The 18,837-nt window shown below is 39.6% G+C and overlaps 1 protein-coding gene across 5 annotated transcripts in view; it reads right to left on the minus strand.

Annotated features, from left to right (window-relative positions):
- FAIM (Fas apoptotic inhibitory molecule) overlaps nt 1–18,837 on the minus strand; it is a 134,106-nt gene that overhangs the window by 78,930 nt on the left and 36,339 nt on the right. For 4 of the 5 annotated variants that reach the window (XM_049870218.1, XM_049870220.1, XM_049870219.1 and 1 more), the window contains exons 4-5: nt 5,951–6,000; nt 5–2,760 (exon numbers count right to left, since the gene is read on the minus strand). The exons of the other annotated variant lie outside the window; for it this stretch is intronic. In XM_049870218.1, coding sequence (XP_049726175.1) covers nt 2,611–2,760; nt 5,951–6,000 — 200 coding nt within the window. In that variant the 3' untranslated portion in view covers nt 5–2,610. Of the gene's footprint in view, nt 1–4; nt 2,761–5,950; nt 6,001–18,837 lie in introns of those variants that run through there. 5 annotated transcript variants of the gene reach the window in all.

An 18,837-nucleotide genomic window follows, 5' to 3' on the forward strand; every position in this document is an offset into this window, starting at 1 on the left:
TAAATTTACATAGTTGAATGCAAAAATAAAGGAACTGGAGTTACACATACTGATCTGAATAAATCTCAAAAACAATGTTGGGGGGGGAAGCAAGTTGCAAGGATACAGACAATAAACCCCAAACCCAAACCCACTGCCATTGAGTCAATTATGACTCTTAGCAACTCTATAGGACAGAGTAGAGCTACCCTGTAGAGTTTCCAAGGAGCACCTCGTGGATTTGAACTGCCGACCTCTTGGTTAACACCTGTAGCACTTAACCACCATGCCAGCAGGGTTTCTGATACAGGCAATATACCACTTAAAACTGGGTAATAATAACATTGTTTAGGGATATATACATACATAGTAAAATAATATAGAATGATAAACACCAAGAGTACATGGAGCTTCAGTTGTGTTGGTAATGTGTCGGTTATTAAACTGGGTAATAGGTTAATAATACAATTGTTTCCTATTTTACTCATGAAATATCTCATTAAACAAGGAACAAAACAAATAACAGCCTCATTTTTTTAGATGGGGAAACTGAGGCTCAAGAAATTAATCTGCTGTACCAAACTTCAAACCCAGGTTGTGTTCTTCCCACAGTTATTATGCTGCTTTGAAAACAAAAACATCAAAACATGGGTTCACCAAGTCAAAGCCAAAACTGCATTCTCAAAATCTGGTCTCCACAAAGTGATTGCTAATATAGATGATACCCCTGAAAATCACAAGTTTTGATCTCTAATAAATAAGTTTAAAATAAAATGCCTAGAAATAATTGCTTTGCTTTTGGACATGGCAGAATACATTTTTTGTACTAGATAAAATATGGGCATTAACACAAGCTCTTCATTCAATAAAAATGAAAACAAACTACAACACCCAGATACTTAAAAGCAAACCCAAATGTGAGTTTAATAGGCCTCAGAAAATCCTTCTCAGTCATCTCCTTGTCTTCCAGCATAGCTGGGGAGTGGAGTGGGGAGAGCAGGTGGATGATTTTTGCGAAGGTAATATGCTGATCTGCCAGCTGTGAAGACTTTAAAATAAAAAGATGTTAAGAGAAAGCGGATAAACAAAGGCTTTTTAATACGCTCACTCTGCCACCAAGTGTGTTGCCTGCCTGGCCCAGTCCTGCCCGAGCCCTTCCCTCACTGCTCTCCTGCCCCTCAGTACCTCCTTCTGGGGTTACCTGGTTCTGCCTCTGTTCTGCCCAAAATCTCTTAGAGATATGTTAACCGTAGGGAGATAGTCATAAAGGCCATGGGTTTTAATGTCAGAAAAACCTGGGTTTAAATCGTGCCTAAGTCACTAACTGAGCAACTCTGAAACAATCTCTCTAGACCACTGCTGTCCAACAGAACTTGGTGTGTTGATGGAAATGTACAATATCTGTACTGTCCAATATAGTGGTCAATAGCCACATATGACCACTGACTACTTGAAATGTGACAAATGCAACTGATGAGCTGCAATTTTAATTGTATTTAATTTTAATTAATTTAACTTAAATAGCCACATGCAACTAATGGCCACCATACTGAAAGTATAGATCTAGAAAATGGAGACCTCCCTCTCACAGGAGGATCAGTGTGTGATACTAGTTAAACCCACTGTCGTCAAGTTGATTCCAACTCAGAGTGATCCTACGGACAGAGGAGAACTGCCCCACAGGGTTTCCAAGGAGTGGCTGGTAGATTCGAAGAGCCAACCTTTGGTGAGCAGCCTGAGCTAACCAGCTAGCTGCACCACCAGGGCTCCCAGCATGTGATAATAGATGTGAAATACCCAAATACAAGCCTCTATTATTAAACTTTATCCTGCCTTGAAAGACCTTCAATCCTTTAATGTACAGACCCTTAATCATTTAATGTATTGACTTGGCTGGTCTCTGTGAGTATGCTTGGATTGGACTCATGGAAAAGAAGATGTCAAGAAAGGTCTGGTTCAGTCACAAAAGGTCTGATACTAGTGTTTACTGGACATGAGTATGCAACTTTGAGTCTTTGAACTCCGGCTGAGGATGCACCTGACGCAGTCTGGTCTAAAGATATTTGCTTCTTCCTCTTGTCTTTTTGTCCTCACCATGCTGATTCAACAAAACAGCCACACTTTTAAAATTAAATTCTTACATGATACTATTTGATGTTTCTTTAATATGTTTCCAGATAAAAAGTTTTTCTCATTTTCTCTAGTTAAATCTATTGCATTATGTAGCATCTGCTTTAAACTAGCAAGACAACCTATCTGCACAGATTAAAAATATATGAATACTTGTCAGGTTTTAGAAACACAAACCAAGCAGCACCCATTTGATTTGATAGCGTTTATTACAGTAAAAGTTCCTCTTGTAAGACATTAGTGGTTTGGGCTCATATCTTATTTTCCATTTGGCCTTAAAACATTTTACATTATTTACAAAATAAATTGCAATTTTTATGATTGTACATAATTAGTTGTTTTTTTTCTCCCTAACCATTGGAACATCAATTTAAGTAACTAAAAAATAAGAACAGCACAGACTAAATGTACTGAGAAGTACATACTGAACACATTTAATTACCACAGTAATTAAAAAGTCCTGATCTTTACTTCTTAAGATTAAAATTCATTAACATGAAGTCATTCAAGAATTTCTGGGATTTCTCTATTATCCACAATGAGAGTATGAATAATCCCTTCTTTTCGTTTGCCACTACTGACAGCCTTTATGTAACAGTCATGGTTCCCAATACTGAAGTGAGTTTCAGTTCCGTCATCTACAAACTCACCCTAGGCCAAAAGAAGAAAAAGGAATTAGTGTTCCAGAAATGCTCCTTTCTGCCTAGAACATTAACATCATCTAAAAATACTGATGGTATAAAATAACACTAGTTAAAAGGTAAGCTTTGCACAATTGAAGTCTGAAGCTTGTATTTAGATGTTTTTACAGTTCTAAGAATTGAAAGTTTTTTACCCCCTACAATCTGTATGAATCTCAAATTTGGGGGGAAAAAGTACATCTCATGGCTACATGTCTAGAATATATACTAAGTGTACATAATAGTCTATTTTCAAAAATAAAAATGATAATCTTGATAGCAAACATTACTTACAATATATAAGGAATAGTTTACATGAATTATTTCTTTGTGTCTTCATAATAACCCTGATACAAGTACTATTATCCTCATTTTATAGATGAGAAAATTGAGGCACAAGAAGGTAACAGTAAATGATGGAGTGCTCTTAACCACTTTGAAAATCTGATTCCTCAGGGTATATGATAAAATACCCAGATAATATAAAACCAAACACCACTACATCTAGACCTGTGCTATCCAATACAGTAGCCACTGGCCACATGAGGCTATGGAGCATTTGAAATGTGGAGAGTCAGAAATATATCATACTGGAAGTTTATACTGGATTTTGAAGACTTAGTATGAAGCAAGGAATGTAAGATAGCTTACTAATAGTTTTTTATATTGATTACACATTAAATGACAGTGCTTTTGATATATCAATTTAAAGAAAATGTTATTAAAATTTCACCTTAAAAAAATTTAACATGGCTATTAGAAAAAGTTAGTTACATATAAGGTTTGTATTTGTGGGTCATATTGTATTTCTATTGCACAGCACTGATCTAGAGTAAAATGATAAGAGTCAAGGAAGGGCAGTAAAGAGGCTTAGAGGATAAAAACGAATCATGCCAAAAAAGCAAAGAAACCACGAGTGGACTTAGAACTTGCATATAAGCTTCCTCGCAGCTAAAACAAACAAACAAAAAGGCAAGGTGCCGCAGCTACCGTCATCTCACCAAAGGAAGCACAGGCTGCCTCGGGGAGAGCTTTTTCCTAGCCCTGAGAAGAACCTGGCCAATGGTTCTTTATGGAAGGTGTACTGACAACCTCCACAAGCAGTGCCCCTCAGTGCTGTATTTTCCTTCTCACCCTGTTTTTATTGAGCCTTGAAAAAAGTCTCTAGGTCACTCTTCTGTAAAAATCAATAGGGCAAGGATTGGGTAATATAATCCCTCAATGTAGCTTCTTGGCAATTTGACAAACACATACTCGTATCCATGATGCTCTGAGATAAAAAAGGGGAGAAGTAGCTGTGGCTCACAGGCAGCAGGAGTAGTTAGTTGTAGGTGTGCACAGAGCTGGGGAAGACTGCCCTGATGCTGAGCTGCCAAAACTGCACCCCGCACCCCCCGCCGGCTAGACCGCAGTCACAGTGAGGAGGCAACTGAGTTATAAAGGGCAATTTTCCTTTCAATTACGAAGGAACAAAGACATTATGGATGAACATTGTTTTCAGTTTATTTACTTATTTGCAACCACATACTTAATTACTTACTAATTTACAACCACATACTTAATAACTTACTAATAACTTTTTATATTGATTACACAACATAGAATGTTATATTACACAAGAATGTTACGACAACATTCTTTTTACATTTGCACTATAGAATTCCTTGGGGCTGGGGGGTAGGGTATGATTCAATAGAGTTAATTTGCCATCTAGAGAATTCCAGGTTAGGGAAAACACAACACCACTAGTTATGGCACTAGGCACAAAGTAGGTACCTGACCTATGTTGATGGCCACTAAAGTTGTTCCAAATGGGCCCACAAAATACTCAACAGCTCTCCAAGGCTCTCTGTGTAAAAGAAGTCTCTATGTAGATTTAACCCAGAGAATAGCTCCAGCACTGAGGGTTCATTTTGAGTGAGCCCTCGTTAAATTTCCCTTCAAGAACTAGCACCAGGATTAAGAAACAGAAAAGCCTCATCTTTGTAACTTCTGATTTCTTGCTTTGGCACCTCCTCAGAAGCAATTAACTACAACAGCAAGTAGGGGCTAAGTAGTCTGCTGAATAAATTCATCCCAGTCTCCCTTCTCTCTACCTCTTACCTCCCCTTCCCATCCCCATAACAGATAGATACATCAGAGCAGCAACTATGACATGTGCAACTGGCTAAAATATGATCAGAAAAGAGAGCTTCTAATCATCTCTAGTCCTGGTGTTCAGGCCTGCAGCCATCATCAGAGACGGGGCAGAGTCAGCCTTCGGGCAGCGGACCCTGTAGCACTGGGAATTTCCATCCAGTGATGCCAGTTTCTCTTTCTACACTCCCTGATTTGCAAGATAGTCTCTTCTTCCACTTTCTCTCCTGTGCCTGCTTATTTCTACCACTAGCATTTCGTTCTTTCCTGGAGTTCACTCCTATATTCATCTCATCCACAGCCATGACAATGCCTGCACCTGACAGCAAAAGCCAAACACAACAGTGTTTAGATGGGGATTTCACTATGCAATGAGTAGGTAGCCCCTTTCTCACCTCAGCACTGCTGGTCCACAAATCCCTCTTCTGGGGTTTATGACAATGCCCTTTCCTGTCTGCCTTTATGGTAGCTGATATTGTGTGTGTCACTTCTTTTTAAAAATCCTACCTTTGGAAAAGTACTACCTGCTTTGGGTATATTGTGTATAACCTTCCCACTCAAAGTGTGGTCCATAGACCAGCTGCATGGGCATCACCTGAGGAAATCTTAGAATCAGAATTTGTATTTTAACAAGATCCCTAGGTAACGTCTATGCACACGAGTCTGAGAAGCAGACTTAACATAGATTTTTTTTTTAATCACTTAATATAAACTACACAGGAGGACACCAAACTCTGGGGGAGGAATATTTTAACCTGGGAACTCTTTTTAGGACAGATTCTGGTCCAGGAGAAGAATCTTGGAGGTTGGTGCCAACTTAGAACTTAATTTGTTTCTAAACTTTCACTGCCCCAAGCACTGTCTGGGAAAGACCTTCAGAATTTGAAGTCAGGGACTTAGTTTTGTTTTTGTTTTTAACCAAGAGAACCTTGATTAATTATAAAATCTCCATAATTTGGCAACACAGCAACATTTCAATGGTGACTTATACACATGCCCTAAGAGTAATCAAAAAGTCAACTTACTGCAGTCTCCATTTTTTTACCATTGCACCAAACATCCATAGTGTCTTTTTCTGTAAAAGCAACAGTTAAAAAAATTATAATTCTATGGTTTAAAGATAAAGCCAACTCTCTTTATTTTAAGAAAAGTTTGATACATTAGATTTCTAAAACTCCGTTAGTTAGTATTCTTAAACTCAACACTTTTCTATCACTTTGAAATTCTTCCAAAAATTGAAGAAACTATGAGTGTTAATACATTATTTGTAAACAAACCAAAAATGAAACAAAACCACCTTTCAAGTTAAAATCATGGCCCCAATACGTATTGATACGTCTTGTTAAAATAAATGCTGAAACAGAATCTTTAGAGGAGGATGCATACAAATGAGTGTGATGAAGGACATTTCCACACAGAAAGCCTTTTAAAATCACTGACTAGAAGATCCCCCTGCTTCCCACAATGATGGAGCTAGATGATGGCAGAAAGAGACCACCAAAAAAGTTGCGATAGGGTTTATACACAAGACATTGGTGATTCAGTGGTAGAATTCTCACCTCCCACGCAGGAGACCTTCCACCACTTGACTGTCAGTTTGTGGTACAATGGTGACTTGCATGTTGCTGTGATGCTGGAAGCTATATCACCAGTATTTCAAATACCAACAGGGTCACCCATCGTGGACAGGTTTCATCTGAGCTTCAAGACAAAGACAGACTAGGAAGAAGGACCTGGTGGTCTGCTTCTGAAAAAACTGGTCAGTGAAAACCTTATGAGTAGCAATGGAACATTGTATGATATAGTGCTGGAAGATGAGTGCCTCAGGTTAGAAGGCACTCAAAATACAAATGGGGAAGAGGTGCCTCCTCAAAGTAGACTCGACCTTAATGATGTGGACAGAGTCAAGCTTTTAGGACTTTCATGTGCTGACGTGGTACAACGCAAAATGAAAACAGCTGCAAAATCCATTAATAATCAGAACATAAAATGTACGAAGTATGCATCTAGGAAAATTAAAAGTCATCAAAAATGAAATAGAACAAGGCAGAGTCAAGATGGCAGAGTAGTCAGACACTTCCTGTGGTCTCTCTTACAACAAAGACCAAAAAAACTAGTGAATGGATTATATATGACAATCTAGGAGCCCTGAACATCAAAGGCAAAGTTAAGAAATCGGACCGAGCATCAGGGGCAGGGAGAGATGGTTCAAAAGCACTGAAGAGCTTCCAGACCTAACCTGGCGGGAGCTGGCACCCCGCAGGCTGGATCAGTTGGCATGTGTGGTGAGGCAAGTAGTAGCACTCAGGATGCATTTTCCACTTGAGAGAGACCAAGCGGCAGAGTCCACTCAAGCCTCCAGAACCAGCGAAAAGTGGCACTCAATCAGCAAAAGATAAGTATGTGCGTCTAACCTACTGCTCGCATAAAAAAACACCCCCTTTGGGAAGAACCTCTCTCCAATTTACCTGCCCCTTCCCCACTCTGCACCAGGTCCCAGGATGGCTTCAGTGACTGCTGTGTCCCCTGGGCCAGAAGTAGTACCCATCGTGTGCCCAGTGCCATTCTCCTGGCTTTGGAGAAGGAACAAAATTAACAAATAAGAAAAGATAATCTGCCAGCTCCCCTAAGTCAGCAACTCAGGGCAGGCACAGACCCTTTGCCTAGGCACAGGCATTAGGGGTCCATGGACTTTGAATACCTTTTCACCCCTGCATAGACCTGTGTGGGCCCATTTTAACAGTGCAGGCCCTCATTAGCACAGTACAAAAGGGTATATACCTGAAGCTTTTTTCAACTGTATCAGCTATAAGGTGGAGTGGCAGATTCATGACATATGACACTGCTCTGTCCATTAAGCAGGGTCCTCACTACCCACATCAAGGGCCTGAGGACGGGTGGCTCTACCCACGCCACTTAGCCACCCACGAAAGGGGTCCAAGAATAAGTGCTGCCTCCCAATCCTTATAGCCAACAGCACTGGGTGCCCATAGTCCAGCTGCAAAACCCACCCACCTATGCACTCTAGGGAACAAGAACACACTTTCCTCCCAGACACTCAAGGGCAGCTAATAACTCTTACCTTGCTCAGTGCATGACCTCCTACTGCAGTCTGATACCTGTGCCTACTCCAATCACCCCTGCCCACCTAGGACTGTAGATGAGAGCCTGCATCACACACTTGGACACTGGACACCTGAGCTGAAGCCATACAAGAAAAGTAAATGGGCTCACATACCTAGTAATGGCTCTAACCATCTGGTGACAGGACGTGAGAGCTTCAAAGGTGCCAATAATCAAACTAGCTCATGTGACCAGCCTATTTGGGTATATCAAAACAAAACAAGAACTTAGGACAGCGTAAGCAAATATAAAATAAATAAATATAATAACTTTTTGATGGCTCAGAGACAACAGTCAATATCAAATCACATAAAGAGGCAGACCATGATGGCTTCTGCAAGCACCCAAAACAAAGAATTAAGAAACCTTCTGAGAGAGAGAACTTATTGGAATTATCAGAGGTAAAATCCAAAAGATTAATATACACAGCTCTTCAAGAGATCAGAAAGGATATCAGGTAAAATGCAGAACAAGCCAAGGAACACACAGACAAAACAACAGAGGACCTTAAGAAGGTTATACAAGACAATGGTGACAAATTTAATAGGCTACGAGAATCCATAGAGAGATGGCAAACTGAAATCCAAAAGACTAACAATAAAATTTCAGAAATAGACAACTCAATTAGAAACTCATGGGAGCAGAACTGAGGCAATGGAAGTCAGAATTAGTGAGACTGAAGATAAAGCACTTGACAACAACTTACTTGAGGAAAAATCAGATAAAATAATTTTTAAAAATGAAGAAAGCCTAAGAATTATGTGGGACTCTATCAATAGGAATAACTTATGAGTCACTGGAGTACCAGAAGAGGGGGGTATAACAGAAAATACAAAGAGAACTGTTGAAAATTTGTTGGCAGAAAACTTCCCTGATACTGTGAAAGATGAGACTATATCTACCCAAGAAGCTAATCAAATCCCACAGAAAGCAGATCCCAAGAGAAAGTCACCAATCAAACTTGCCAAAACGAAAGATAAAGAGAGAATTTTAAGAGCGGCTAGGGATAAACAAAAAGTCATCTACAAAAGAGAGTCAATAAGATTAAGCTCAGACTACTCAGCAGAAACCATGCAGGCAAGAAGGCAATGGGATGACATACATAAAGCCTTGAAGGAAAAAAATTGCAAGCCAAGAATTATATATACAGCAAAACTGTCTCTCAAATATGATAGAAAAATTAGAATATTTCCAGATAAACAGAAGTTAAGGAAATTTGTAAAAACCAACCCAAAATTAAAAGAAATACTAAGGGGAGTCTTCCACTTAGAAAATCAGTAACATCAGATAACAAACCAAGACTAGAAAACAGGACAGAACAACTAGATATCAACTCAGATAGAGAAGACACAAATAAATCGAAGCTAAAACATTGAAAATAGGGAAACAGAGAAGTCAATACATAAAAGATGACAACATTAAAACAAAAAAGAGGGACCAAATCACGTAGTCATAGATCTTTCATATGGAGACGCAGTCTAGGTGAAATCAAGAAATAAAAGATTGGTTTAAACTTAGAAAAACAGAGGTTAATATTAAGGTAACCACAAAGGAAACTAACAATCCTACACATCAAAATAAAAAAGAAGAAAAACATAGACACAGCAAATACAAACTCAACAACAACGAAAAGGGTGAAAAGAAAATACGTAAAGAAAACCCACTCAGCACAAAAAAATTAAGTGGAACAAAGATACTGTCAACAACACAAAAGAAAACAACAGCACTAAACTCATACCTATCCATAATTACGCTGGATGCAAATGGACTAAAATGCACCGATAAGGAGACAGAGAGTGACAGAATGGATAAAAAAAACATGGTCCATCTATATGCTGCCTAAAAGACACAAACTAAAACTCAAAGGACAGGAAAAAACATACCAATCAAAATACAGCAGGAGGAGACATTGCCAAAATGGTAGATTAGTCAAATGCTTCCGGTGATCCCTCTTACAACACCCGAAAAAACAAGTGAAATGATTATATATATGACAAGCTAAGAGTCCTGAACATCAATGGCTAAGTTAGGAAATCGAATTAAGCAGCAGGGGGAGGGAGAAATGGTTCAGAAGTGGAGAGGAGTTCCAGGACCTGACTTGGCAGGAACCAGCACCTCTCAGACACAAACCCCTGGTGGGGGGGCTTGCGGTAGTGTTTGGGATGCAGTTTCCTCAGGGAGAGACAGTGACCTGCACAGTCTACTCATACCTCTGGAATCAGAGAAGAAAAGCACTCTCGACAAAAGCTAAGTACTTGAGTTTATTTTACTGTGCCCCCAGCTCCCAAGTCGGCTTCAGTGACTGTCAATTTCCCTGGGCCTAAGATAGGTCCTGCTGTGTGCTCCGAGCCATTCTCCCAGCCTTAGACAAAAAAAATAAATGAACAATTGGGGGAAGAGATTATCTGCCAGCTCCACTAAGCTGGCAAGCTCTGGACAAAAGCAGCTCCTGTCCAAGCAAAAATAGTCTGCGAACTTTGGATACCTTTCACCCCTGCAAGGACCTGTGGGGAACATTTCAGAAGATTAGGCCCTTGTTGGCAGACTGCAACGGTGTATGTGCTTGAGATATGAGTTTAATTGTTACAGCTGTGTGGTGGAGAGGTAGGTTTTTGATGTTTGACACTGCTTTACCTATTAAACAGGGCCCTCACCTATAAACATCAGGGGCCTGAGGACTGGTGGCTCCACCCACATCACCTAGCCACCTGCGACAGGGATCCAAGGATAAGTGGTGCCTCCCAGTCCTTACAACCAAAAGCATCAGGTACCCATGGTCTGGCTGCAGAATGCACCCACCTGTGTGCTCTAGGAAACAGGGATGTGATTCCTTACAGACACTCAGGGGACAGTTGTCAGCTCCCTGCCTTGTTCAGAGCATGACCCCCTGCTGCAACCAGATACCTGTGCCTACACCAGTCACCTCTGCCCCTCTAAGACTGTAAGACAGAGCCTGTACCACACATTTGATGACCAACTACCTGAACACCTGAGCTGAATCCATACAAGGAAAGCAAATAGACTCCTAGGCTCATATGCCTAGTAACAGTTCTAGCCATCTGATGACAGGACATTAGAGCTTCAAAGGGAAGATAATCAAGATAGCTCACTCAAACAGCCTATGTGGGCATATCAAAACAAAACAAAGCAAGAAGCTAGGATACAGTAAGCAAACAAAATAAATACAAAAACGTATAAATGGTTTGAAGATGACAGTCATTATCAAATCACATAAAGAAGCAGATCAGGATCACTTCAACAAGCTCTCAAAACAAAGACTCAAGGAATTTTCCAGATGAAGATATATTCCTGGAATTACCTGATGTAGAATACAAAACATTAATACACAGAACTCTTCAAGACATTGGGAAGGAGATCAGGCAAAATGCAGAATAAGCCAAGGAACACACAGACAAAGCAGCTGAAGAAATTAAAAAGGTTATTCAACAATATAATGAAAAATTGAATAGGCTACAAGAATCCATAGAGAGACAGCAATCAGAAAATGAGAAGACTAACAATAAAATTTCAGAATTAGACAACTCAATAGAAAGTCAGAGAAGCAGAATAGAGGAAATGGAAGGCAGAATTAGGGAGAGTGAAGATAAAACACTTGGCACCAATACATTCAAAGATAAGTCAGATAAAAGAATTAAAAAAAATGAGGAAACCCTAAGAATCATGTGGGACTCTATGAAGAGAAATAACCTATGAGTGATAGCAGTACCAGAACAGAGAGAGATAGCAGAAAATACAGAGAGAATTATTGAAGATTTGTTGGCATAAAACTTCCCTGATATCGTGAAAGATGAGAAGATATCTATCCAAGAAGCTAACCGAACCCGACATGAGGTAGATCTCCAAAGAAAGACACCAAAACATATTATAATCAAACTTGCCAAAACCAAAGACAAAGAGAGAATTTTAAGAGCAGCTAGGGATAAATGAAAACTCACTTACAAAGGAGAGTCAATAAGAATAAGGTCCGGGAGGCAGGGCCAAGATTGCGGAGTAGTCAGATGATTCTGGTGAACCCTATTACAACAAAGACCCCCCAAAAACAAGCAAAAGATTACATTTATGACAAGCTAGATAGAAGCCCTGAACATCAAAGGCAAACTCAGAAAATGGACTGAGCAGCACGGGGAGGGAGAGACGGTTCAAAATCAGAGGAGTTACTGGCCCTGAATCACCAGGAACCCTCAAGCACCATTCCCAGGAGCACCTCCGGTGCACAGGTGGTGGCGTTTGGTCAGTTTCCTCAGGGAGAAACATCAAGCCGCACAGCCTACTCACACCTCCAGAACCAGAGGATAACGGCACTCTCGGCAAATGCTAAGTACTTGCATATATTTTACCACACCCCCAGCCCCCAAGCTGGCTTCAGTGGTTGTCAATTCCCCTGGGCCTGAGATAAGTCCTGCTGCACGTCCTGAGCCATTCTTCTGGCCTTGGAGAAGGAATAAATTCACAATAGAGGAAAAGATAATCTGCCAGCTCCACTAACCTCGGGAGCTCAGGACAGAAGCAGCTCCTGTCCAGGCATAAACGGTCCATGGAATTTGACTACCTTTCCCTCCTGCATGGACCTGTGTGGGCCTATTTCAGGAGAATAGGCCCTTGCTGGCAGGCTGCAGCTGTTTCAACTGTGTGGTGGAGACAAGGGTGTTTGATGTTTGACACTGCTTTGCCTATTAAACAGGGTCCTCACCTGCCCACATCAGGGGCCTAAAGACTGGTGGCTCCACTCATGTCACCCAGCCACCCCCGACTGGGGTCCAAAGATAACTGGTACCTCCCAGTCCTTACAACCAAAAGCACTGGGTGCCTAAGGTCCGTCTACAGGACCCACTCACCTGTGTGCTCTAGGGAACAGGGTATATATGTTCCAAAATCAGGTAGTGTGAGGCCCCCCACTTTGTTCTTCAGTAATGCTTTACTTATCTGACACCTCTTCCCTTTCCATATGAAGTTATTGATTTGTTTCTCCACCTCATTAAAAAATGCCATCAGAATTTGGATCAGGATTGCATCGTACCTGTAGATTGCTTTAGGTAGAATTGATATTTTCACAATGTTGAGTCTTCCTGTCCATGAGCAAGGTATGTTTTTCCACTTATGTAGGTCTCTTTGGTTTCTGACAGTAGCATCTTGTAGTTTTCTTTGTATACGTCTCTGATAAGATTTATTCCTAAGTATTTTATCTTCTTAGAGGCTGTTGTAAATTGTATTGATTTTGTGATTTCCTCTTTGATGTTTTCTTTGTTGGTGTAAAGGAATCCAACTGATTTTTACATGTTTACCTTGTATCCCCATACTTTGCTGAAATCTTCTATTAGTTTCACTAGTTTTCTTGTGGATTCTTTGGGGTTTTCTGTGTATAAGATCATATCACCTGCAAATAAACATACTTTTACTTCTTCCTTACCAATTTGGATGCCCTTTATTTACTTTTCTACCCTAATTTCTCTGGCTAGGACCTCCAACACAATGTGGAATAAGAGTGGTGATAAAGGGCATCATTGTCTGGCTCCCGTTCTCAAGGGGAATGCTTTCACACTGTTCGATTAGGATGATGTTGGGTGTGGGCTTTGTATAAATGCCATTTATTATGTTGAGGAATTTCCCTTCTGTTCGTATTCTGTTGAGTGTTTTTATCATGAATGGGTGTTGGACTTTGTCAAATGCCTGTTCTGCATCAATTGAATAAGATCATGTGGTTCTTCTCTTTTGTTTTATTTATGTGATGGATTACACTGATTGTTTTTCCAATGTTGAAGCATCCCTGCATACCTGGTATGAATCCCATTAGGTCATAGCGAATTATTTTTTTTGATATGTCATTGAATTCTATTGTCTAGAATTTTGTTGAGAATTTTTGCGTCTATGTTCATTACAGAACAGTATATATGGATATTGGCCTAAAAAAATTTTTTTTTTGGTGGTGTCTTTACCTGGTTTTGGTAGGGTTACGCTGGCTTCATAGAATGAGTTTGGTAGTATTCCGTCTTTTTCTATGCTCTGAAATACCTTTAATAGTAGTGGTGTTAACGCTTCTCTGAAAGTTTGGTAGAATTCTCCAGTGAAGCTGTCAGGCCAGGTTTTTTGTTGTTATTGTTGTGATTTTTTAATGATCTTTTCAATCTCTTCTTTTGTTATAGGTTTATTTAGTTGTTCTACCTCTGTTTGTGTTAGTTTATGTAGGTAGTGTGTTTCTAGGAATTCATCCATTTCTTCTAGGTTTTCAAATTTGTTAGATTACAATTTTTCATAGTAATCTGATATGATTCTTTTAATTTCAGTTGGGTCTGTTGTGACATTGCCCATCTCATTTCTTATGCGGGTTATTTGCTTCCTCTCCTGTTTTCCTTTTTTCAATTTGGCCAGTGGTTTATTGATTTTGTTGATCTTTTCAATGAACCAGCTTTTGGTTTTGTTAACTCTTTCAACTGTTTTTCTATTCTCCATTTCATTTAAATCTGCTCTAATTTTTATTACCTGCTTTCTTCTGGTGCCCGAGGGGCTCTTTTGGTGCTGTCTAGTCTAGTCGTATTGGCCCTTTCTTTTTTTGGTTGTGTACATTTATTGCTATAAATTGACTTCTGAACACTTCTTTTGCTGTGTCCACAGGATGTGTTTCCATTCTCATTTGATTCTGTGAATTTCTTTATTTCGTCCTCAATTTCTTCTACAACCCAGTAATTTTTGAGCAAGGTGTTGTTCAGTTTCCGGGGTTTGATTTGTTTCCTTGCTTTTTTCTGTTATTCATTTCTACTTTTATAGCTTTATGGTCAGAAAAGATGCTCTGTAATATTGATGCTTTCAATTCTGCTAAGGCTTGCCTTATAACCTAATACGTGCTCTATCCTGGAAAATGTTCCATGTGCGTTGGAAAAGAAAGTATATGTGGTTGCTGTTGGTGGAGCATTCTGTATATGTCTCTGAGGTCAGCTTGGTTAATTTTGGCATTTAGATCTTCCGTGACTTTATTGAGCTTGTTTCTGGATGTTCTATCCTTCACCAAAAGTGGTGTGTTGAAGTCTCCTACTATTATTGTGGAGCTATTTTTCTTTTCAGTGCTGTTACAGTTTGTTTTCTCTTTTGGAGCCCTGTTATTGGGGATATAAAAATTTATTATGGTTATGTCCTCCTTATGTATAGATCCTTTAATCTTTATATAGTGTACTTCCTTATCCCTTGTGGTGGATTTTACTTTACAGTCTATTGTGTCAGAGATTAATATTGCCACTCCTGCTCTTTTTTTCTTCTTTTTTTATTTGTGTTTTAAGTGATGGTTTACAAATCAAGTCAGTCTCTCATACATAAATTTACATACACCTTTCTATGTACTCCTAGTTGCTCTCCCCCAATGAGACAGCATACTCCTTCTCTCCACGCTGTATTCCCTGTATCCATTCAGCCAGATTTTGTCCCCCTCTGCCTTCTCATCTCCCCTCCAGAGAGGAGCTGCCCACATAGTCTCATGTGCCTACTTAAGCCAAGAAGCTCACTCCTCACCAGTATCATTTTCTATCTTATAGTCCAGTCCAATCTCTGCCTGAAGAGTTGGCTTTGGGAATGCTTCCTGTCTTGGACTAACAGAAGGTCTGGAGACCATGACCTCCAGGGTCCTTCTAGTCTAAGTCAGACCCGAGAATTTGAGGTCTACATCCCGCTGCTCACCTGCTCCATCAGGGATTCTCTGTTGTGTTCCCTGTCAGGGCAGTCATCAGTTGTAGCCTGGCACCATCTAGTTCTTCCGGTCTCAGGATGATGTACTCTCTGGTTTCTGTGGCCCCTTCTGTCTCTTGAGCTCATAATTACCTGTGTCTTTGGTGTTCTTCATTCTCTTTTGCTCCAGCTGGGTTGAGACCAACATGCATTTTAGATGGCCACTTGCTAGCATTTAAGACCCCAGACACTACTCACCAAAGTGGGATGCAGAATGTTTTCTTAATAAATTTTATTATGCCAATTGACCTAGATGTCCCCTGAAACCATGGTCCTCAAACCCCTGCCCCTGCTACTCTGGCCTTTGAGGCATTTGGTTGATTTGGGAAACTTCCCTGCTTTTGGTTTAGTCCAGTTGTGCTGATCTCTCCTGTACTGTCTGTTGTCTTTCCCTTCACCTAAAATAGTTCTTGTCTCCTATCTAATTAGTGAATACTCCTCCCCCCTTCCTTCTTCTCTCCCTCCCACTCACCCTCGTAACCATCAAAGAATGCTTTTTTCTGTGTTTAAACTATTTCTTGAGTTCTAATAATAGTGGTCGTATATAATATTTGTACTTTTGCAACTGACTGATTTCACTCAGCATAATGCCTTCCAGATTCCTCCATTTTATGAGATGTTTCACGGATTCATCATTGTTCTTTACTGATACGTAGTACTCCGTTGTGTGAATATACCATAATTTATTTATCCATTCATCCATTGGTTGCTTCCATCTTTTTGCTATTGTAAACAGTGCTGCAATAAACATGGGTGTGCATATATCTGTTCGAGTAAAGGCTCTTATTTCTCTAGGATATATTCCAAGGAGTGAGGTTGCTGGATCCTATGGTAGTTCTATTTCTAGCTTTTTAGGGAAGCACCAAATTGATTTCCAAAGTGGTTGTACTATTTTACATTCCCACCAGCAGTATAGAAGTGTTCCAGTCTCTCCACAACCTCTCCAACATTTATGATTTCGTGTTTTTTGGATTAATGCCAGCCTTGTTGGAGTGAGATGGTATCTAATTGTAGTTTTGATTTGCATTTCTCTAATGGCTAATAATCGTGAGCACTTCCTCATGCATCTGTTAGCTACTTGAATGTCTTCTTTAGGGAAGTGCCTGTTCATATCCTTTGCTCATTTTTTTAACTGGGTTATTTGTCTTTTTGTAGTTGAGTTTTTGCGGTATCACAAAGATTTTAGAGATCAGGCGCTGATCGGAAATGACATAGCTAAGAACTTTTTCCCAGTCTGTAGGTAATCTTTTTACTTTTTTCCTGAAGTCTTTGGATGAATACAGGTGTTTGATTTTTAGAAGCTTCCAGTTATCTAGTTTCTCTTCTGCATTGTTAGTAATGTTTTGTATACTGTTTATGCCATGTATTAGGGCTCCTAGCATTGTCCCTATTTTTTCTTTCATGATCTTTATTGGGTCCTTGATCCATTTTGAGTTAGTTTTTCTGCATGGTGTGAGGTATGGGTGTTGTTTCATTTTTTTGCAGATGGATATCCAATTATGCCAGCACCATTCGTGAGACTGTCTTTTCCTCATTTAACTGAGTTTGGGGCTCTGTCAAATATCAACTGCTCATAGGTGGATAGATTTATGTCTGGATTCTTAATTCTGTTCCATTGGTCTATGTATCTGTTGACGTACCAGTACCAGTCTGTTTGACTACTGTGGCGGTATAATAGGTTCTAAAATCAGTTAGAGTGATGCCTCCCACTTTGTTCTTCTTTTTCAGTAATGCTTTACTTATCTGGGGCCTCTTTCCCTTCCATATGAAGTTAGTGATTTGTTTCTCCATCTCATTAAAAAATGTCATTGGAATTTGGATTGGAATTGCGTTGTATCTATAGATGGGTTTTGGTAGAACAGACGTTTTTACAATGTTAAGTCTTCCTATCCATGAACACGGTATGTTTTTCCACTTATCTAGGTCTCTTTTGGTTTCTTGCAGTACTGTCTTGTAGTTTTCTTTGTATAGGTCTTTCACGTCTCTGGTAAGATTTATTGCTAAGTATTTTATCTTCCTGTGGGCTACTGTAAATGGTATTGATTTGGTGATTTCCTCTTTGATGTTTGTTTTGTTGGTGTAGAGAAATCCAACTGATTTTTGTATGTTTATCTTGTATCCTGATACTCTGCTGAACTCTTCTATCAGTTTCAGTAGTTTTCTTGAGGATTCTTTGGGGTTTTCTGTGTATAAGATCAGGTCATCTGCAAAGAGGCACTTTTACTTCTTTCTTACCAATCTGAATGCCGTTTATTTCTTTATCTAGCCTAATTGCTCTGGCTAGGACCTCCAGCATAATGTTGAATAAGTGTGGTGAGAAAGGGCATCCTTGTCTGGTTCCCAATCTCAAGGGGAGTGCTTTTAGACCCTCTCCATTTAGGATGATGTTGGCTGTTGGCTTTGTATAAATGCCCTTTATTATGTTGAGGAATTTTCCTTCTATTCCTATTTTGCTAAGAGTTTTCTTTTTTATCATGAAAGCGTGTTGTAAGTTTCTCAAATGCCTTTTCTGCATCAATTGATAAGACCATGTGGTTCTTGTCTTTTGTTTTATTTAGATGATGGATTACATTAATTGTTTTTGTAATGTTGAAGCATCCCTGCATACCTGGTACGAATCCTACTTGGTCATGGCGAATTATTTATTTATTTTTATATGTTGTTGAATTGTCTTTGGGTAGAATTTTGTTGAGGCTTTTTGTATTTACATTCATGAAGGCTATAGATCTGTAACTTTCTTTTTTGTAGTGTCTTTACCTGCTTTTGGTATCAGGGATATGCTGACTTCATAGAATGAGTTTGGGAGTATTCCAAAGAAAACAAAAGTCCTCACAACAGGACCAATAAGCAACGTCATGATAAATGGAGAGAATCCTGAAGTTGTCAAGGATTTCGTTTTACTTGGATCCACAATCAACACCCATGGAAGCAGTAGTCAAGAAATCAAATGACGTATTGCATTGGGCAAATCTGCCGCAAAAGATGTCTTGAAAGTGTTAAAAAGCAAAGATGTCACTATAAGGTCTGATCTAAGCCACGGTATTTTTAATCACCTCAT

Source organism: Elephas maximus, chromosome 26, assembly GCF_024166365.1.
Source record: "Elephas maximus indicus isolate mEleMax1 chromosome 26, mEleMax1 primary haplotype, whole genome shotgun sequence".
Taxonomy (NCBI): Eukaryota; Metazoa; Chordata; class Mammalia; order Proboscidea; family Elephantidae; genus Elephas; species Elephas maximus.